The following is a 22,346-nucleotide window of genomic DNA, read 5'->3' on the forward strand; positions in this document are numbered from 1 at the left end:
ATAATCTGAAGGCCTGCTGTCATTAAATATTAAAACTGCAAAGTGAATATATTGTGGAATTTTTTTTTCTTTTTTTTTGGTATTAAGATTTAAGAGAGCCATAAGGGCGGGATGAAAATTGATATCACTAACTCTCATATATTGTGGAATGTATCATCACCTCATTTTTCTTTTGTGAAGTAGATAAGTGATTCAAGTATTTTTCTGATTTTGGAGGATATTTAATAACAGAAGTTTTATGACCATACAATAAATCTATGCATACTTATTTTTCACAAATTTTTGTATGCGGCTGGCCACATGGTGCGGCAGGGTTACTTGTACGGTGTTATTGTAGGTGTTACTTGTATTTTAGGGTTACTTGTATGGGTGTTACTGGTTTTGTCAGAGGTCACTTGTAGGTGTTACCTGTATTCCGGAGTTACTTCTATGGGTGTTACTGGTTTTGGTTAAGGGTTACTTGTAGGTGTTACTTGTATTATGGGTTACATTTTTTAGTGTTACTGGTTTTGGTCAGTGGTTACTTGTAGGGTGTTATTGGTTTGGTATGAAGTTTTGGTCTGGGGTTACTTGTAGGTGTTACTCAATCCATTCAAGTAATATCCATACAAGTAACTCCAGAATACAAGTAACCCTGCCGCACCATGTGGCCTGCCGCACTGGAAAAAGCTCTGTTTATTTTTATATAAATTTATCTAAAAATTACTCTCTACTATAATCACAACTTCACAAGAACATCTAACCAAGCCAAACAGTGATCTTTTTTTTTAATAAACTATAACCTCAATTTGTGACCCCAAACAAAAAGGTTCATCTGGACCCAACATTTATCCTAAGATGTTCATTTTCTTCTTGTTTTTTTGCAACATACTTCCTCCGTTTTTATTTAGTTGCAATACACCCCTTTGGCACGCGTGTTAAGAAAAATATTAAACTAGGTAAACGGATAAATTAATTACAAATTTTTAACACTATAAGAAGAAAGGGATAAGTTGCTACGGTTTAAATCTCATAGCTTAATGTATTTGTTTATCTAGTTTAATCACCTCATCGATAAGCGTGATAAAAGGTCTGTTACAACTTGCAAGTATAAAAAAAACAAAAGAAGTACGAATTTACGAAGTATCTTTTAGTGGTCAAACTCTATAAACTTTGACCGTACAGATATTACTTATACAAAATATAATACTCCGCAGATCCATGTTGTAAATAATCGTGACTTTGATCCAAAATGAAGTGTCCATACTCCGTATTCATAGGCGTTTTAGTTTAAGTGTCAATAGATGGAGCAATATTGAGATGGGACTGTTTTTCCAATTATTTAGTTTAGTGAGCAATCTAAGCATCACCCAAAAGGATATCAGGCAAGGTAAAAGATTTATAGGGATACCAATGCAGTCATTTGGAATAAAACACAAAAAATTTTGCTAAAAGACTTAATCTAAAACAAAAGTACAATTAAAAGGAAACTAAAACTCAAAAACTCTCTACCAAACATCAAAACACTAGAACAAAATCCATAATCCTAGTATTAAAAAGGCTTGCAACTTCGCATATGTGCTATCCCTGAACAACCTTAGCCATGCCATATGCAGCAGCAGAAGCCAGGGCTCCAATCAGCGCGGTTTGAAGAGCACTCTTGATCGGTTTACTGCCAGTGAAGTGGCCTTTAGCATAACCAAAGATAAACAGCGCAATTAAGGTTACAATAATAGATGCAACCATAGCTTTCATTGCCACAGGGATGAACATGTAAGGAAAAAGGGGGACTAAACCACCAATTATGTAGGCTATGCCGATTGTAAATGCACTTTGTAGGGCTCTTCTTGGGTCTGGCTTCTCCAAACCTAGCTCAAATCTGCAACATTGTTCATCACATTTAGTATTATTGGTGTAAAATAATCAAATTCAATAGCGGCAATGCATAAGGGAAACATTTCATTTATTTAATACGGAGGAAGTATAACTTTGGTTGTGTCCTGAATAATTGAGGTCATATACTTGTATGTCAAATGACTCCGGTTATGAGTCTATATACAAGATTTGAGATAAATCAATTTTGCCGATCCACGGAATCAACCTATGAACACTTCATTTTGGATCAAAGTCGCATTTTCGCACAACATAGCCAAATCCGATGCTTGAATACGTACCCAAACCCGAGTGTCAGTTTGGCAAGTAGCAATAGAAAGTCAACCGTGAGCAACATTATATGTAAGCTCAAGTGCTCAAGGGCACTGCCAAGTAGCAGAAAAAATGCTGGTAAATCTAGGAGAGAAAATAGGCTTTGTCAGTCTGATATTTCGTATAGTACAGGGTATGTAAAAAGCTGCAAAGTCAGAATTCAGGAGTTTGGCTAATTTGGGGACCTCAAAGATTGGACCTGAGCTTATTAGATGCTCAGGTTCTGGCTTATACCTTGTAAGATTCCAATTTCCAAACATTAATTAATTTGAGCATGCATATACATGATACCATCACCCTACCCAAGCTAACACTAACTGACATTTGTATTTTGATCATTTTCAAGGTAAAGGGAATCATTCATTATGCTTATTCTCATGCTCCATAAAACAATTTTTATATGGTGTCACATTTCAAATTTTATTGAGTATACAAACAAAGGTTTCCAACTTCTATCATCCAAGAAAGTTTTTATCAATAACTAATCTATTCATTAATGATAATAATATATAATACATTAAGGCGTTATGTTACATTGGTAATTTCAATGCTGCTCTTGTCAACTCTTTCCCTCTCCTCCTCCCTCCCCCCTCTACACGACAACCACCACCCTCCACCGGAATCCACTTATCCTCTTCCCCTCTACCGCCCGGCCTCATCCCTACCCCCCTCCCCTCCAAGGGTAGGTGTACAAGAATTATGCTTAGCAGTTAGCACTAGGCTAATTGGCCTTGATTTCAAGTGGTAAAACATGTATAATTAAAGTCGATAACTTATAAGACAAAGGGAATCCACGATAGAAGTACATGTTGTATGGAGTACAAATTTAGCAAGCAATTTCTCATTGATTTGAGCTAGCTAAGTAGTTTATTGTTATGTTCAACTAAATTTGTCACACACTACTACTATTCCACATAAATACGAAGTACTTCGTGTGTGATGTACAAGTATATGAAACTTACATACAAGGTGCCAAATATTACGAGGGTTTCAATATTAATCCAACTAAATACAAAAACAAATTTAAAAGACAATGATGCATGCTGCGTTGACAACCTAGTCGTAATCACAATTTTGTCCAATTCTTAATAATGAATATTAGTGAATCCTCCTTAAAGAGAAACTACAAAAATTTCGTGCCTTGTAATCCACTTAAAGATGTCATCTTAATAATCAAGTAACTACTTCCTTTGTTTCTTTTATTCTTTATATTACGAGGTAAAACACACCTTTTAGACAAGCAGTTTCAAAAGGTGATCAGTGAAGGTAAACGAGCAATTATAGTAATTTTAGATGATCGACCAATCATTTTATGAGAAGCGTCAATGCGTAGCTTTATCTATAATCGAAGGGTCTAGCATCCAATACGGGTACTTATTAGACATAAAACGAAGAGTATGGACAGTATAGATATGCGCAATCTTGAGGGTAGGGAAAAGAAGGACTAACTTCATCATAAAGTCAAGCCAAGCTTGAGGCTTTCTTCTAAGAGCATTTACAACAGGAGCATACTCATGTGGCTCTATCCCATACTGCGCCAATATCTCTGCTACTTCAGCAGCCTCTGCATTTATCATCCATTTATGAGTGGTTATTTTCATCATTTTCAAATTTAAGTGTATGCTTATTTTATATCCTACCCAAAAAACATGCAATTGATGAAATTAATTAAATGGACAACCGGACTTAGACTCATTTAGTCATTTACGAGTAGTCAATAGTCACACTCATAGTGCACGTTTTACTAGTAGATAAGTATTTTTCAATGCACAATTTATACTCTCTCCGTACCACAATATGTTACTGTAATATTATACTCCACCGTTTATACAAATTAGAGCCACTTAGGCAATAGTCATAGTGCACATTATACTAAGGAAATTTTGTTTTTTACCACCTCACAAAAACACGAAAATCTCTTTTACCACCTCCCAAAAAAAGTATTTTACTTTACCACCTCATAAAAAACACGAATATAGGTTTTACCACCACTTAACGGTTTCCATCCAAAAATTCCGTTAAGTGTGGCCCACAGTAACACGTGTCAGCATTTTATTTGTTAAAAAAAAAAGAGAAATTAAAAAAAAAAAACAAAAAAAAACCTAAAACTACTCCGGCCACCACCGCGGCACCACCCCCGCGCCACCGCCGCCTTCCCCCCCAACTCACCACAGCACTCCCCGAAACCACCACCTGCGTCGCACCACCAGCCCCAACCCACCTAAACCCTCCCCCTCCCTTTCCCGCAACCGTAACACCCCCAAAAACCACCAAACCCAAAACCCTCCTTCCCTAATACGGTCACGATTTCGGCCACAAATGGCCGAAATCGGCCGGTTTTAAGGCTGAGTGGCCTTAACCGGCCGATTTCGGCCATTTGTGGCCGAAATCGTGGCTATTTTGGGGGGATTCGTGGTCATTGAGGGTTGTGGGTTGGTGGTTTTTGGGTCGATTGCGGTTGCGGGAGATGGAAGGGGGCGTTCAGGTGGGTTGGAAGAGGGAGGGGGTGGAGTTGCGCCGCCAGTGGTAGGTTCGGGGGGTAGTTGTGGGTTAGGTGGTGGCGTGGTGGTGGCGCTGTGGCGGTGGCTGGGTAGCTTTAGAGTTTTTTAATTTTTTTTTCTTTTTTTTTTATTTTTTTCTTTTTTTGGCCAATAATAGCACGACACGTGGCTTTATGGGCCCACTTAACGAATTCTTAAACGGAATCAGTTAAGTGGTGGTAAAACCTATATTCGTGTTTTTTATGAGGTGGTAAAGTAAAATACTTTTTTTGGGAGGTGGTAAAAGAGATTTTCGTGTTTTTGTGAGGTGGTAAAAAACAAAATAGCCTTATACTAATACTCATTTTCAAGTTTCAATACAAAGTGCACATTTTATTAGTTTTCAACATGCACAATCTTACACGGATGTGTATAAAAATCTCTCATACACCTCCAGGTCAATAATTTATAATACATTACTAAGATATAGGTAGGTCAAGATTTTTAGCAATATCCTAGTTCAACATTTAATTATTAAATAGAAGATGTGACTCCCACTATCAACATAAATGTCGTCACGTTTTGTATATTATCTTTAATACTTTTATTATTGTGATAGTGATAGTGTGGAATAAAGATAACCACAAAATTCGATTAAACAAAAACAAACAAACAAAAAGATAGTGACCAAAGCAAATAAGCTAAACACCTGTATCAGGCACTGATATTATCTCGTCTTGTTCTCTCTTCAATTCCATTGCATAATGATCTGCCTCACTCTTCGCCGCCAAATACCTTCAAAATAAATAAAATTAACCTCAACAAACTGTCTGCGTTTTATATTATTTGTAAGTTGTAACAATAGGTACTCCGTATTATTTATGAGATATAAAATATTCACACATAATATGAAACGAGGCGATACTACATACAAGTACATGCTAATAAGTTACTGTAATGTACTTGGTCAAATATTTCAGGGATATTCTCCTACAAAATAGGGTCATATCCATTTTGACTAGATACCTTAAAATGTTGATACGTAAAATGACAGGGTGTCACATAATTTTTTGAATTAATCTCACAAAATCTTAGTAATTTATCAATTTAATATCAGTTGGCTGATTTCAAATATTAATATCTTTGATTGTTAATAATCATAAACTAAATTGAAATCCAAAATATATACATTGATGTTAAATATAAGTAAGTTACATGAATTGCTTCTCAAAAAAAAAATGAAAAAAAAAAAATTATATAAATAGTGTTAAAGTCAAAACGTATAAACTAATAAGAAATTAACGTACCCGCCAAGGCCCATGGAGATGGCGCCGGCAGCGACTTCAGCGATGCCGGCAGTGAGGACAATAGAGGAGGAGGCATTAGCTCCGGACAAGCCGGCGGCGAGGGCGAAAGGGACCGTAAGGCCATCGGACACACCAATGATAATGTCACGCACAACTTCTCCTGCGGTGAAGTGTTTCTCTTTGTGTTGGTCTAAGAGTGCCGTTTTTTGGGATACTGAGGTTGCTGTAAAAGCCATTTCGATTTCTCTCTCTTTTTTTAGACAAGTGAATGAGTGAAAACTGAAAAGAATGATTTATAAAAATGTGAATTTTTTGGGGGGGTTTTATAAAGGGGGGAAAAGGAAAAGGCAGAAGATTTGATGAAAAAAAATGATTAAAGAAAAAAGGAAAGGGGAGTGTCAGAGTGTGGTGTATTGGCTGAAGTTGGTAAGTCAGTCACTTGAGATTTTATTTGTTTGGTTTTGCATAATTGTTAGAGAATCTTTGATATTCTAAGGTGTGTTCACAATTGATAAATAAATCAAATAAAAGTCTAATAGAGTTTATTGCAAATAACTTTTTGTGGTTCATTGCATTTAACTATAGTATACAAGTATATGATAATCTCTAATTCTCAATAACTTGGATGATAGCGAGATTTTGTTGATAAAGAATTAAAATTTGTCTATCTAATAAGATGTTGGGATCAAATTCAATTTCTTTTTTTTTTTTGAAAGGATTTGCACATAAATTTTTTACTAAGAAGTTTGTGCTCACATTGGAGCTGGATGTAGGTTGGGCCAATTCAGTATATAAGCCCAATGCAGACTAAAGAAAAATTAGTGGATCAGTGGTGCATGAATTTGGGCTTCATTCATTTTGGACTCAGACCTCAATGTGGGCTCAAATTTGTCAAAAGCATATAATTGAAGTAAACAAATGGGTATATAACATCTAAAAGAAGATACAGTATTCAGATATCCAAGTCCTAAGAGGCTGGCTTAAAGTACTGAACCTGCTATTGCTTTGCTTCAAAGCAATACCATGAATCATTTCAGAAAGACTGAATGCGAGGAAGTAGTAAGCTTTCGATTTACCCTCCTTTGGATTGATATGGTGGAGGAAGTAATCGATATAATTCGACTTATTTTAAACTTAAGTAACTTACCCATATTTATATTTCTAAATCGTGCAAATAAGGTGATCATAATAAGGCCTTAGAAAAATTAATACATAATGATGAAAACTTGGCTATAAAGTTATATTATGTAAACAAACATGTAAATAGTATGCCAATTTGCAACTCGATTTGCTTCATGGTAAGGAAAGAATGAACACAACTTTTGGGCATCTCGAAATCATAACAAGGGACGACTATGATTGATAACTACAGTAAGGGTCTGTTCTCATTGACTGAACTGTACTGAACTGAACTGAGCTGAGCTGAGCTGAACTGAACTGAACTGAAATGAAATGAATATTTTATAAGAGAAGGAAATTAGGAGCTGAACTGAACTAAACTGAACTGAGCTGAACTGAATTGAACTGAACTGAACTGAACTGAATTTCAACGTAAGAGAACAGGGCCTAAGAGGTGAACACAATGGAGCAAATTTATAAGCATTAGGCGTGCTAATATCCATAGTAATCAATATAATTGTTCAACTTAGACTTTGATGGAATGTAAAATCCATACAAAGTTCAATCATCAACTTAGACTTTAAGTTAAGTTAGTTCAATAACATACTGCTATTGGAACTAGTGTGACAAGAAAATTACGGGTTAAAATCTCATTTTCCCATTACCTTTCCTTCCTTTACAAAGTCGGTCAGAATTAACCCTTAGTGCATAGCTCCTATTGGATTAGCAAACATATAGAATGAAAAATGTACTATTACATATATAATAGTACAGTATACATATATAATAGTACATAATGGTACATTATAATACACCACTATAGAGTCAGTTTCTTGCCTAATTTACATTTTTACCGAACTATATGTTTTGTTTCTTTGATAGACTTAACACTTTGTGTGAGTTTCAGAGCCATCTTCAAATACGATGATTCTAGTAGTATTGACTAAGGGCCTGTTCTCTTACGTTGAAATTCAGTTCAGTTCGGTTCAGTTCGGTTCAGTTCAGTTCAGCTGAGTTCAGTTCAGTTCAGTTCAGCTCAATTCAGTTCAGTTCAGCTTCTAAATTCCTTCTCCTATAAAATATTCAGTTCAGTTCAGTTCAACTCAGTTCAGTTCAGTTCAGTTGAGTTCAGTCAATGATAACAGGCCCTAAGTCTTGACATTCCAGATTTGAACAATAAAATTAATCAACGTCAAATCAAAGCAATTTGTGTAAGTTAGTGGACGGCCACAAATTGCATCAACGCATTACACACGTACTCGTATCACCAAATGCTATTGACATGTAAATTGATTTGTTTGCCACCATTTTTCTTGCACAATTTAATTTCTACTGTGTTGTTTACTGCCTTTATCCGTCTTCAAGTATGAAGACTTTGTAGCTAATTAATTGTACATAGTACGGAGTACTACATATTTGACCTACTTTAATCACATTTAATATGAGTGTTTAAAATCTATAAAGTACTATCATATCGTTTTTGTTGAAAAATACTTTCATTTTATTTGGGATAGTCTGACTGATCATGATCTAAAGTCAAGCTTATGAGCTTATCCATATTTAAATCATATAATTTTATGTCGGGTTTGAGTTGTTCATTAGATTAACCTGTATACGAATTCTTGTATGTAGCTGGCCACACGGTGTGGCTAGCCATTTTACAAGAGTTACTTCGTTAATATAATAGGAATAACTTGATTAGTGTAACTCCGTAAAAGAGTCACTTCGTCAGTGTCATAGGGTTACTCAGTCATTATTACAGGGTTACTCGGTCGGTATTTCTGATATTACTTAGCCTAATCAGTGTAATAGGGATTACTTTATTCTTTTATAAGTGGTCACACGATATGCCCGTCCAGACACAAGACATGCTAATCCTATTTTGTAGCAAATACATATACGAGTATAATAATTAGCTAGTCGAACTTATTAATGAATTCGAGTACTCCATAATGCAAAACGAGGTTGAAATGGATTGTGATATTTGTAAGGGTATGTGTGTCCTAAAATTGATGGCAGTCTCTACTGAAAATAACGGAAGAAGAAGAGATGGCCCTACCACAGTACACTATTGTAGTAGTTACATGTCCAAAATAAAGTGGGCCATAATCTAAACTTAAAATAAATTAACACAATTACACAAACGAACACGTAGTAAACACACTTCTCACGCGCCACCTTTGTCCTTTTCGATCATATTTCATCTCATATGATTGCGCCAGACTTGGTTGCATCATGTGTGCTACCGTTGGAAATTGCCGACAATATTTACTGTTTTTTTTTTTTTTTTTTTTTTTTTTGAATTGCTATTACTTTACTTTAATTATACACCACCGTATAGATCTATCAACTTCTAATCTGGTACTCTATATTTTAAAACCGTGTAATATAATAATCTTAGTACTACCTTCGTTATATACGGAGTACTATTTGCAACAATTTGACATAAAATAGAGAGAAAAAATGTCTTATGATTGTTGCAAATAATATATAACGGATGTAGTATTATAAACTACTTTTTATTAACTTTTAGTTGTAACTTTAGAATATTTTATATCTCACAAATAATAGTCTAAAGTTGCAACTAAAAATTAACGGAGTTTGTAGCTTTGTTGTTAGCTTTTTGGAGTGAGCGTTTTCATTGATTAACTTGTACATAGCACAACTCACTTTTTTGACAACAAAAGGTCATACATTATTGTTTTGTATGTAGCTTGACGTAGATTATGTATGTAGCTCAACAACTCAACTAGTAATTATTTTAGATATTTCTATAATTCTATCAAAGATTTAGTTTTTGGTATGATATATGGTGGTAAATGACTTGATTGACATTATTTTCATTTCACCTTATTTATAGCAATTTCCAAAACATAGTCCATATGATGTGCTTATATATATAAAATACTAAAATGAAAACTGTTTTGAGTATGGATTAAGAAACTTGTGTTTAGTATGTCTCTCTAGTTTGATTGAAACTTGCATAGTTAGTATATCAGCTATCTTTGAGGTTTGTCTGGTAAAATCCGATTTGATGAAAAATCTAGTAATGTCCGATAAAGACAAATTACAGTATAATTCAAGAGTGTTTATATAGAGCAAATGGTATATATCTTTAAGTTGGGATGTAATAAGGGGATATTTTAGTAGTATACAAGAAGATCGAAAAATGTGGCACCTATGGGCGACCCTCAACGCCTATCGAGTGAATAAAGGGGGTTGTACACTTGTATAAGATTATGCATGGATCACTATCATGGTTTAAGTGTTTTGATTATCATGCCGGTATGAAATCTAGCAAAATAGCCAAATTCATATAACTAAATAGTATGCTCAAAAATTTAAAATATATTTAGGTTGATTTAGCATAAAGTTAAAAGGTTCAAGATTTGCTAAGAACAAACACACAAAAATATGGCCTATACTGATCCAACTTGAAAATTGGAGGGGGGGGGGGGGGGGGGGGGGTTGGTTTGGACAAGCTAAGCCTAAATACACAATTTTAGTTAAAACTTAAAAGTCCGAATCAGGTACGAAAAAGTCCAACAAGCCTGTTTAGATTTAAAAAACGCACCACTTTTAGGTGGGTTTGGACATGAGTTATGATGTTAAGGTCAGACCCGGCTCGAATTTTTTTTTATCACCTCTAGTAATTTGTGTTTGAGCTAATGATAACTAGTGTAATGCTCAAAAGAAATCAACATTGATTTGACTTTTGTTAAGAAAAAAAAAAGCTACATAACATAGTAATGAAATTGAATTGTCCCTCCTCTTTTTAACTAATTTCTTAGATATAATTTCTTTATTAGGGTTTATAATGCATATCTGATCTTTATTAATTAATATTGTCTTTAACTCCGCACAACTAATGCATTACCATAGTGAAAATGACACAAATAAATGTATATTTACCTTTTGAGGTAATTATACAAATTGTCGCAGTTCCGATCCTTTTACGTTCGTTGTATTACAAATGTAATTAGAAAAAAAAAACATATTCATCCATATGATGCATATGAAGTATGCAATTCTCAAACTTAACATCTATGGACATTAAGGTGCATTTTTATCACTCGATACCTACATGTATAAAGCACTCTAAAGAAACTATACTTAAAAGAAAACTATGTAAATTTAATCAAAAGCTTATGGTAAAAATACTTGCTTTCAGTTCCAAGAGATCCATCCTAACTCTTAAGGTCGATTATGATCATCACTTGTCCTTACGACCCTTTAAATAAAAAACCGAAAAAAAAAAACCTTGACAATTTATTAAATTCACCTTTTGTTATTACCATCATGTACCAAAGTAATTGAAAACAAGCTCAATTAGGACAGGTGGACAACTAATATAAAATGGAGGGATTATTATATTTTGTCACCTTCCTTCTGTACATTAGTTGTAAAAAGGAAATAATTAATCACGTAGTATTAATTAAGTAGTAAATACTTGATTAATTGACATTATTTGTACACTTATACAGTTATACGATACAATTTCCCCCATAAAAAATCAGGAGTTATGAATTATTTTTTTCATTTTTCATTTTTCTGCAACTTCCGTTTCATCTCCCATCATCAATTTTCTCTCTCCTCCCTCAAATCTGTCACACTCTTCCTGTGTGAAAGAGGGAGGAGTTTTATTTATTAGTTAGAAATTATACCCAATTAATTTTAATTAATAACTCAAAATCTTAATAATAATAATAATAAAAAGTGGGAGTTTTGCTTTTAGAAGAGGGGGAATAATTTTCTTTTCTTTGATTGAGCATTTAAAGCAATCAAAACATACCCTTCTCAACAAAGCTTCTATCTTTGTCTTCCTTACTCTTTAATAAATCTTTCATTTTCTGGGAATTTCTTTGTTTTTTATTTAAAGATTTTGAGGTCAATTTTACAGGGGAAATTCACCCACAAGTAAGTTCATTTTAATATCAATTTTGTTTTTTTTTTTTTTTTTTTTTTTTTTTTTTTTGTTTAAATATTGTTGTGAATATGCTGTTTTTTTACCTGTATTTGGAATTATTGTGTTTTGTGTGAGAAAGATGGAAGTTTGAAATGAAGTTTTAATTTATGTTTTTCTGTTGAAAGTTAGAATTTTTCCGTGGAATTATGAATGATTTCTTCATGTGATGGCAGCAATTTTGGGTTTTTAATTTTAACTTTTTACTTGAAATGTGCAGAAATTGTGTAGATATGGCAGTTCTTAATTTTGACCAGTTATTCAGTGAATCCTTTGAATTATGTTTTTGGAATATGAGCTTATTATTGTGGGTATTAGTTATTCTGGAAATTTATTGTTGAAAGGTTTGATTTATGAATCATTACATATTTTGTTTCTAATTAACATTAATGTCTTTGGTTTTTAGTTGTTGAAGCTGCTTTTTTAGGATATAATTCACTTTCATGTGAAATAATGCATATTGAATCAATTCATAAACCTGTAAAAACTTATTGTTGATATATGGGAAATCATAGGTAATGCAAATTGGCCTATATTTTGAAGATGCATTATATGTTATAGACTCTTCTCTTAATCATATAGATCATTGGTTATTGCAAACTAGGTAGATTAACTCGATTATGCTCCGAAATTCCAATATGTCCGAATGAGGTTTCGTTTGAGGCAATATTGCATATAGATTATGTGGTGTTCTGATATAATAATCATTGTGGTTTTTGCTTGAACCCAATGTTGCATATCTTTACTGTAATTTTGTTCAAGTATTAACATTATTCAGTGATATTTTGTTGATGTAGATATAATCATTGTGGGTTACATTTCCTGATTACATACATAGAGGAAGTTTATTAGGAGGCACCGAACTTCTGGAGAAATAAGATGGCTTCCGTCTCTGATATAGCGCTTTCTGCTGGCTTTAATCTTTTAAGTGCATTTATCTTCTTGTTGGCGTTTGCACTTCTGAGGATTCAACCTTTCAACGATAGAGTTTACTTTCCAAAATGGTATCTGAGGGGGTTAAGAAACAGCCCGCTTCACACAGGAGCTTTTGTGAGCAAATTTGTCAATGTGGACTTCAAGTCCTACTTGAAATTCTTAAATTGGATGCCAGATGCTATCAAAATGCCTGAATCAGAGCTCATTGAGCATGCTGGATTGGATTCAGTGGTTTACTTGCGGATATATATGATTGGGTATGCGGCCACTTGTAGATTAGTGCTTCCTTGGTGCACCATCTTTGAATTCTGTTGTTTGTTGTAGCAATGTACTCAAAAGTCTTGGTTTGTCTTAGATGCATGAGATCACTCAGATTTATTTATTAGCTATTGAAGTTTTTAACATAAGGTTTGATTTGCTTTCTTAACAAGAATTTTTAATAACTTAGATAGGAGGTTGTATAAGATGGCATCGACATGGCTGCTCTTATGATAACCATAATGTTTTCTTTCTGTCATGCATTTTAGTTAAATAAGAATGTTTAGATGGGGTTGAACTTTGAAGTTTCCTTCAGTGATGTAAATTTCTTGAAGTCAACATAATTTAAAGTGACCGATAAAACCAATTTCTGAGAGGCACATATCCTAAGAATGATGGTTTTATTCATACGTTTGAGATGATAGTAGGGAAAGCAGTGGGTGAAGTTATCTAGGATATTGCATGTCAAGGTTTGAGTCGGGAAATGCAAGGATGTAACTGTGGATGTTCAGCATCTTCTGCTCATTTATTTGAGAAAGCAGTACTGGAGAAAATTTTGTTCAAGTGCTGAGAAAAACATATTAGAAGAATTAATCATGCTGCTTTTGTCTGTAGACATGCATCTGTTTTGATTACTATTATAGTATTATTAATTTTGATGCCTTTCTTTTTTTGCAGACTTAAGATTTTTGTCCCTGTTGCGGTGTTTTCAATGTTGGTTTTATTTCCAGTCAATTTTACAAATGATGCATTACAAGTATCCAAGGCAGTCTTCAACGGCATTGATAAGCTGTCAATTTCAAATATACCGCTTGAATCTCCAAGGTTTGGACCTCTTTTAAGTCTGGGTTTTATCTCCTTGAGATTTTTTTATACTTCATATTACTTTGGTTATGCTGTCCAACCTGTTATTTTATTCTTTTGCTCCCAAACAAACTTCCTCTTTGACTATTATGGGTTCTACTAAGAGCTGAGGTATTTAGATAAAGAAATATTGAAAGGGGTTGTAGCTGGAAAAAGATGGTGGATAAACTGATAAAGTATGAGCGACGGAGTAATAAGGTGGGCAAGTGTAAGAAAAGTTAGATAAAGTAAGAGAGAGTGAGTGGAAAGGTGTAAATACTTTGGGGTATGAGGGGTAAGTAAAAAAAAAGACTTAAATGGAATGCAAGTTAAACAAAAAAAAAGGGGTAAGATAGTGGGTGCTATATTCAAATAAGCCATTGACCGTTGGTGTTAGGGGGTTAAATGTCTATCATCTGCTAAATCAAGACCATAACAACACACATTATGGGGTTCATTGCTGGCAGATTTGTTGAGGTTGAGATGTATGCAGAATTATTTTGGATAGAATACAATGCTTGATCAAAGTAGTGGTGTATCATAATAAAACCTTAGATAGGCAATACAAGGGCTTTTGAAGTGCTAGTTGTGTAATGGAGCTATAATTAATTTTTAATTTTTTTAATCGTGGCTTACATTCATAGACTGTCTTTGCTCACCTGTTTGTTGTTTTTAAATTGCAGGTTTTGGGCTCACTTAGTGGTGGAATATGCTATTACATTTTGGTCATGCTATGTTCTGTATAAGGAGTATGCAAAGGTTACAGCTATGAGACTGCAGTTTATGGCAGCAGAAAGACGTCGTCCTGATCAGTTTACGGTATGATCGTCTTTTGTCTAGATGAAATTTCTAGCTGTTGGCCTTTTTGACTGTGCATCATGATGTGGACTATGTAGATTTGTACCATGTAAATGATGTTAAAGGATCAGACTAGCATGTATAGCGAATTAGCAATATATAGCATCTTCAGTCTCTTGTGATTCAGTTTTTAGCTCTTAACTTTATGTTCATCACACCTCCTCATGTCCTGATTCCTTCAGTTGCAGTGAGACTTCTCTTTATATATAAGTTTGACTGAGAAATAGTCATTGACTACTGGTCTTCTTCCCTAATAAACAAGAAGTATAAGATATTCTTTAGGAACATTTGAATATTTGATAGTCACTGTAGTTGTAAACTGAATTTTTGTGTAACTGTGATTCATTGAACTAGTGCAGGTAGAACTCGTAGAAGTGATATAAATGACTTACAATTAGTGTTGTGCTGACTCGTGAACATTCAAGCATAATACATGCATCTGATTTTGTAACTTGAACCATCTATGACCATTCATCTCCATTAACCTTCCTTTTCTTTGATAATATATTGATTGATTTATTTCCAGGTCCTTGTACGAAATATTCCCCCAGATGCTGATGAATCAATTAGTGAGCTCGTGGAGCACTTTTTTTTGGTCAATCACCCTGATCATTATCTCACGCATCAGGTCAGGCTTCTTCAGTTTCTTGCTCCCTTTTATTTATTGAATCTATGAACGTTAAGTGTAAAGGCTCATGAGGGGTTGATTTCGCAATTCAGGTGGTGCATAATGCAAATAAGCTGTCAGATTTAGTTGAACAGAGGAAAAAGAAGCAAAATTGGCTGGATTACTACGAACTAAAGTTTTCTAGAAAGCCAGATCAACGGCCCATGACGAAGGTATTATTACTGCAATATGCAGCCATGCAAGGGTTTGTTTAACACACATTAGCATCTGATGCAAATTCTTTTCTTGATGTTGCAGACTGGATTTCTTGGCCTATTTGGACAAAAAGTTGATGCCATTGATTATAATAAAGCTGAAATCGAGAGACTAAATAAAGAAGTGAGTTCCTTTTTTTTAGCTTTTGTGGTTCTTTTGTTTGTCTAATATGTACATTTGAATAAATCTATACGGAGTACAAGAGACTAGAACTGTAGTATAAAGCAAATATGATTTATAATTTCAAGCTCTTCATTTTTTACAATAAGAAATTATCTTAATTAAGGTTAGTAGTTATTGCTATCACACTAACGAAGCACATGAGCTGGAACATTGTAGTTGTATCATGCTATAATCTATCCACACCGCTTTTGATGAGAAAACTAGTGAGTAGCCCGGGCGTTGCACCGGTTACTACTTTAATTAGACCTTGTGATTATCAATTATATACATTTATTTTCATGTTTATAACATAGCTTATGATTGGCTTAGATGGTTAAGTAACTATCTTTCTTATAAAAGGTTGGGTGTTCGAATCCCGTTATCATCATTTTTTTTATATAAAGCAATATTCTAGCTGGTTGAGTAGTGATGATGTGGCATAATGAGAAACAAAGTAGGTGACGTGGCGTGCTCTACGTGGCACAGAGACGTTCTTAGTAACGCCTTTTAATATATTAGTATAGATATTATATGTGAGAAGAGAATTGTGTATCGAGCAAAGAAATTTTGTGCTGAAAATATGCTTTTGGAATCCAATGAAGTCAATAAGTGCTTCCTTCCTGTACCTGATATGTTTCCTAGTATTGGGGGGGGGGGGGGGGGGGGAGGGTCATTAATGGCTTGGGAACGTCTCAGTAAGTCAGGGACGGTCTTCCCTTTAGAAAGTAGTCAAAGGAGCTGCAAATCGATTAGTGTAAATCTACTGCCAGTGGCTGATTTCACCAAGCTTCTGGATGGGCTAGATCACTAGTTTTTCAGTCAGCCTTTCCATGGCATGAGTCTCCCTCTTCTTTAAATCTCCTTTGTTTTCTCTCTTCCTAATTCTGTCTTTCTCCTCCTTTGCTTAATTGCCTTTGCCATTTTATATCTGGCAGTTTTAATTGATACATTTACGCTGGTGCTTGTCCATGTTTTCTTGCAGCATAAGTTAATATAAGTTTGTTTAAAATTTTATATCTGGGCCCTAATTTTTCGCGTATTTTCATAGAGTTCACTTGTTTTGATTGAATCTCTTCATGCCAGATTGCTGAAGAAAGAGAGAGAGTTGAACACGATGCAAAGTCTATCATGCCTGCTGCTTTTGTTTCCTTTAAGACTCGATGGGGTGCGGCTGTATGTGCACAGACTCATCAAACCAGAAATCCAACGATTTGGTTGACTGGATGGGCCCCAGAGCCACGTGATGTCTATTGGCCCAACTTAGCTATTCCATACGTTCATCTCAGCATCCGAAGGCTGATAATGTCTGTTGCATTTTTCTTTCTGACATTTTTCTTCATGATCCCAATTGCCTTAGTACAATCACTGGCAAGCATTGAGGGAATTCAGAAATATGCTCCATTTCTAAATTTTATTGTAGAGCGGTAAGTCTGCTTAGCCTGTAAATTAATTACGTTCTGTGAATATGTTAAATTGATTTAAACCATATTGAAAGAAAGAGATGATCTCTTATTCAAAAGATAACAATTTTCTAATTTAACCAGTTCGACATAGATGCAGTCATGCAGTCACTAATGAAGATAACTTAGAAAAAAAAGGAACATTCCCTGATAACATTGGCCTGGTGCTAATTGCTGTAGTTACCCTCTTGCTCATTGTACGTGTGTCATCTTATTATTACCTTATGTACTTCTCTTGCTGCCTTTATAAATTATTTCCTGGCAGGCAAAACTGTTTCTTTGATAGACTGAATAGCTTCTTGTTTTGTTTGAATTCTGCATCGACAAACATCTTTCTCCTTCCCATAGTAGTTCTCTCTTGAACTCTTTATAATAAAAATAGTTGTGACATCTCATATCTTATTATACAATTGATGAAGTAACAAATTTAGTATTATAGAAATAGGCACACAGTTAATGTACCACCGTACCATTTATGAAGCGTTTAACATCTTTGATTTTGTATGAATTTTTACGATGTGATTGATTTCATCTCTGATTAAGAAATAATGTTGATTGCATTTTGTTGTTGTCTGAAAACCATTGTTCTTTCCTCACTGATTAGGGAATTATTCTCCATGCAGGCCATTTATCAAGTCATTCCTTCAGGGCTTCCTACCTGGACTTGTTTTAAAGCTTTTCCTCATCTTCCTGCCGGCAATATTGATGATGATGTCTAAATTTGAAGGCTATGAAGCATTATCAATTCTAGAAAGAAGATCAGCTTCGCGATATTATATGTTCAACTTTGTCAATGTATTCCTTGTTAGTGTTGTAGCTGGTACCGCAATGCAACAACTGAAGACATTCCTTAAATCGCCACCAAATAAGTATGCGACTCTGAATCTATGGTTTATCCTACTTGTTCTATGCTATCCTGTGGATGAATGCAGAATATCGTAATTAAATGCACATATATTGTCATACATCATACATATATATGTTGCATGTATACATTTATCGGCCCAAATAAATTGTGTACCTTAAATTTATATTGTAGATTGAACTTGCATGTTGTTTCCTTGTGTTTGGTAATTTAATTGTTTTTTTATCTTTTAATTGATTGTAACAAAGTTGCACAAGAATTAAATGGGGTCAGTTGACCCCATTACCTTGAACATGGCAATTTCATTACTGAAACTTCCTATCAATAATATTACTGGTTGCTTATGTAGGTTCTTTTAAATTAGTGATGTAGTTTAGATCTTCATCTTATGTGAAATTCCATCTGATGCTCTGACTTAACAGGATCTTTGAGATCGTCGGTATAGGGATTCCAATGAAAGCAACTTTTTTCATAACTTACATTATGATTGATGGGTGGGCTGGTGTTGCTGGTGAGATACTGAGATTAAAACCTTTGATTATATACCACTTGAAGAATTGGTTCTTGGTGAAGACTGAGAAGGACAGGGAGGCAGCAATGGATGCAGGAAGCATAGGGTTTGACACTGGGGAGCCTCAGATACAATTGTATATATTGTTGGCTTTTGTTTATGCTGTGGTTTCTCCAATTATATTGCCGTTCATTTTGGTCTTCTTTGGCTTCTCTTACCTTGTGTACAGACATCAGGTTGGTGATTATTATTAATCTTATTATTGTTGTTTATCCAGTTACATTATGTGAACACAAATTCATGTATTTTTTTTACAAGGAATTTTTTTCATGAAAGCTTAGTCGGATTCACTGTGTTTTAAGGCTTCATTTTTGTTTAAAAAAACCTCAAGACCCCTTTTATGAGCTTATTAGCCCTTATCCTGTTAACTCATGTCTCTACTTATTTTTGTGGTGGATTGAACTTTTGTTGCCTGAATCTGAATTTATTGGCCCAAATTTAAACTCGTCACTCCTGAAGCTTACATTTTAGGTGAAAAGAACAAAATCCTTAATGTGTGGTATGACGTGAGCTTATCCCTTCAGTCATGTACTTAAATTGTTACTAGCTCAAATTGGGTGTGGTTCAGAGTTTCCTTTAGGTGAAAAGAACAAAATCCTTAATGTGTCATTTTAAGTGCTTGGTTGCATGATTGCAGATCATAAACGTTTACAACCAGGAGTATGAAAGTGCTGGTGCTTTCTGGCCTGCTGTCCATGGACGAATTATTACTGCAATGGTTTTCTCTCAGTTGCTTCTGATGGGATTGTTGAGCACTAAGAAGGCTGCTTCATCAACACCATTTCTCATTGCACTTCCGATTCTTACCATATGGTTTCATAGGTACTGCAAGGGTCGATTTGAGCCAGCATTCAAGACTTATCCTCTACAGGTCAGTCAGAGAACAGTGAATTATGATAATATAATAATCGATTGTGCTACTTTTGCTTAACATAGATGATTTAAGCCAGTATATAATTCATATCTTCTTCATGTAACATGTTTTTATATTTTTAATGGCTTTAGAAACTCTGGATTCTTGCAGATGTTTCTTCTCTTTAATAGTTTCTAGGTAGTTGGGTTTGATCTGGGGTTGTGGTGTGATTCTGGTTAAGCGGGGTTATTCAACAATTCCTTGTTTTCCTACTGAACACTTATTAGATTTTGGATAAGCCCATCAATTAGCATCATCTGGCTGCATAGAAACCTACCTTTGCATAAGTGCAACTGTGCAAGCTAGAACAAAACTGGAAGGCACATGCGTAAACTACTGAATTCCACTCCCTCTCTTTTAATAAAGTATAGGTTGAAATGTTCAAAACAACCTTACTTCTATAATTCCTCTGCCAAACAATATTCTTCATATTAACTGCAAAAAGTTGAACTGGGTGTAAGTATTGATGTTCCTTGAATGGACACAACTAACTTTGAATGAAGAATGCTTTTTGCTACAAATAGAATTGATAGAAAGGTTTTAAGTTCCTCTAATTTGCGGTTGGTTGTATAATTTGGTCTAAGTTAGGGGCTAGGGCATCCAAGTATCATGGCTACTGGCTAGGGTTGGTCATGGCCTCATGGGTTTTTGCCTTTTTGGTGTGGATAGGAGAGTTTTTATGACATGGTTAAATTGGGCACTTTTTGGTTTAAGGTCGGGGTCATGGGCAGAGTCGACCCTTTATTTCACCTAAAGTATTCGCGTCAGATTTTGATACTATGACATGGCATATGGGTATGGGTACTTGAGACTTAGCCCTTCATTAAATACCAAAGCCATGCGAACTTTTCATAAAATAGCTGTCTGATGCTTAGAGATGTATCTGTGTCCAACCAACAGCCCCCCCTCCCCGCCTTTTGGCCCTTCCCCTTCATCTGTATACTTTTGCACTTACCTTCCATCCTCCCCCCATCCCCGCGGGAACCCCTGGTGAGGAAGAGAGTAATTCAAGTTACATATTTTTTTTACTGTGGCAATTTCCTATGATGTATTTCAATCTTCAGTAGTCTTCACACTTTCGTTATTGTACAATGATTAACACTGTATTTTCCTGGAATTTTTAGGAAGCAATGATGAAAGATACTCTAGAACGTGCAAGAGATCCTGGCTTCAACTTGAAAGCATACCTTCAGAATGCCTATATCCATCCTGTGTTCAAAGATGAGGGTGATGAAGATGATGCAGTTCAGAACAAGCTGGAGATGGAAGCCGAGCTTGTTCCTACTAGACGCCAGTCAAGAAGAAACACTCCAGTGCCAAGCAAAATGAGCAAGTCATCTTCAACTTCTCCAAGTAAACATGTCGATTTATGAAGAGTGTGAGAAAACTCATGGGTAAAATGAGCTTAGTTCATAGCAAAGAATTACGGCATTGTAGTCAGATTGTGCAGGCAAATGCATCAGTAGGTCTGTTTTGTACTTTTTAGGGAGGGAATGTATTATGGTAGATCTAATGGTTCTCTATCGTTGTTTCTCCCTTCTCGTTCACTTGTGTTCATGTATAAAGCACCGACTGTCTCTTGCATGTAAATTATTCCAGCTGTTCTGGTCTATGAATGTCAAAATCTGCTTCAAGCTGATAATTTCCTGCTGAAATTTTTTAGGAAATTTTGACTTTTACCATCAAAAAAAATCAAAAAATTGTTTTTTTACCACCAAAACTTCTAAAACTTTTATTTTACCACCAAAAAAATTTCTAAAAATTGTTTTTTACCACCAAACGGCAAGAAAACCGTTAAATCTAACGGCTTAAAAAAATTTCCTTCGAATTTCGTGCGCAAAATATGTTTTTCATGGGTTTAGGGGGGCACTTTGGGCCTATGGGACCAATTTGAGGTCAAAATTGACAAAAAATGATCGGAAATGCCATTTCCGATCATTTTTTGTCAATTCTGACCTCAAAACTTTCCATAGAACCAAAGTGCCCCCCAAAACCCCTAAAGAGCATGTGTTTGACACGAAAATCAAAGAATTTAAAAAATTCCGTTAGGTTTTTGACGACAGGTGGTAAAAAACAACTTTTAATTTTTTATTTGGTGGTAAAATAAAAGTTTTAGAAGTTTTGGTGGTAAAAAACATTTTTTTGATTTTTTTGGTGGTAAAAGTAAAAAAATCCTAATAATTTTTTATTCTATTTTGTGTGATGTACTCCCGGAATTGAATTTATGAAGCACTTTTGCTTCAAGCCTATTTTAGAGGTTTTTATTTCCTCCCAAACAAAGTTGCTCCTCTACCTATTAATGCTACAATCTACAAATGCTATGATTAATTAGCCTACAGTGGGACTTATATAAACAATTATGGTATTTACTTCCTTTTTTCTGTTGTTCTTCCTACTTGAAATCCTTTTGTGAGATAAAATTGATCTAAAAAGAACAATATAGGAGGAGTATGTGTTTTAAACTTGCAAAAGAACATGGATATGAGTAAAAAAATTAATTAAACTTGCAACATCGCCTATTATTGACCGTCTTCAATATTGTCA

At 34.7% G+C, this 22,346-nt stretch overlaps 2 protein-coding genes across 2 annotated transcripts; one reads left to right on the top strand and one right to left on the bottom strand.

Moving 5' to 3' along the window:
* Window positions 1-1,360: 1,360 nt before the first annotated feature.
* Window positions 1,361-6,454, bottom strand: LOC145611987 (vacuolar iron transporter 1-like). The gene is made up of 4 exons (XM_081667365.1): window positions 5,972-6,454; window positions 5,374-5,459; window positions 3,634-3,748; window positions 1,361-1,858 (listed from the first exon to the last, which is right to left on the bottom strand). The coding sequence occupies exons 1-4, from the start codon at window positions 6,205-6,207 to the stop codon at window positions 1,561-1,563; spliced, it is 735 nt and encodes a 244-aa protein (XP_081523491.1). The 5' UTR covers window positions 6,208-6,454; the 3' UTR covers window positions 1,361-1,560.
* Window positions 6,455-11,630: 5,176 nt separating this feature from the next.
* On the top strand, window positions 11,631-21,444 carry LOC145612520 (hyperosmolality-gated Ca2+ permeable channel 1.1-like). The gene is made up of 12 exons (XM_081667872.1): window positions 11,631-12,007; window positions 12,851-13,246; window positions 13,926-14,072; window positions 14,774-14,909; window positions 15,475-15,576; window positions 15,669-15,788; window positions 15,874-15,954; window positions 17,077-17,417; window positions 18,077-18,322; window positions 18,741-19,065; window positions 19,527-19,760; window positions 20,927-21,444. Exons 2-12 carry the CDS (start codon window positions 12,933-12,935, stop codon window positions 21,173-21,175), a joined length of 2,295 nt encoding a protein of 764 aa, XP_081523998.1. The 5' UTR covers window positions 11,631-12,007; window positions 12,851-12,932; the 3' UTR covers window positions 21,176-21,444.
* The last annotated feature ends 902 nt before the right edge of the window (window positions 21,445-22,346 follow it).

The sequence above is a fragment of the Chenopodium album genome, chromosome 24 (assembly GCF_948465745.1).
Source record: "Chenopodium album chromosome 24, dcCheAlbu1.1, whole genome shotgun sequence".
NCBI lineage: Eukaryota > Viridiplantae > Streptophyta > Magnoliopsida > Caryophyllales > Amaranthaceae > Chenopodium > Chenopodium album.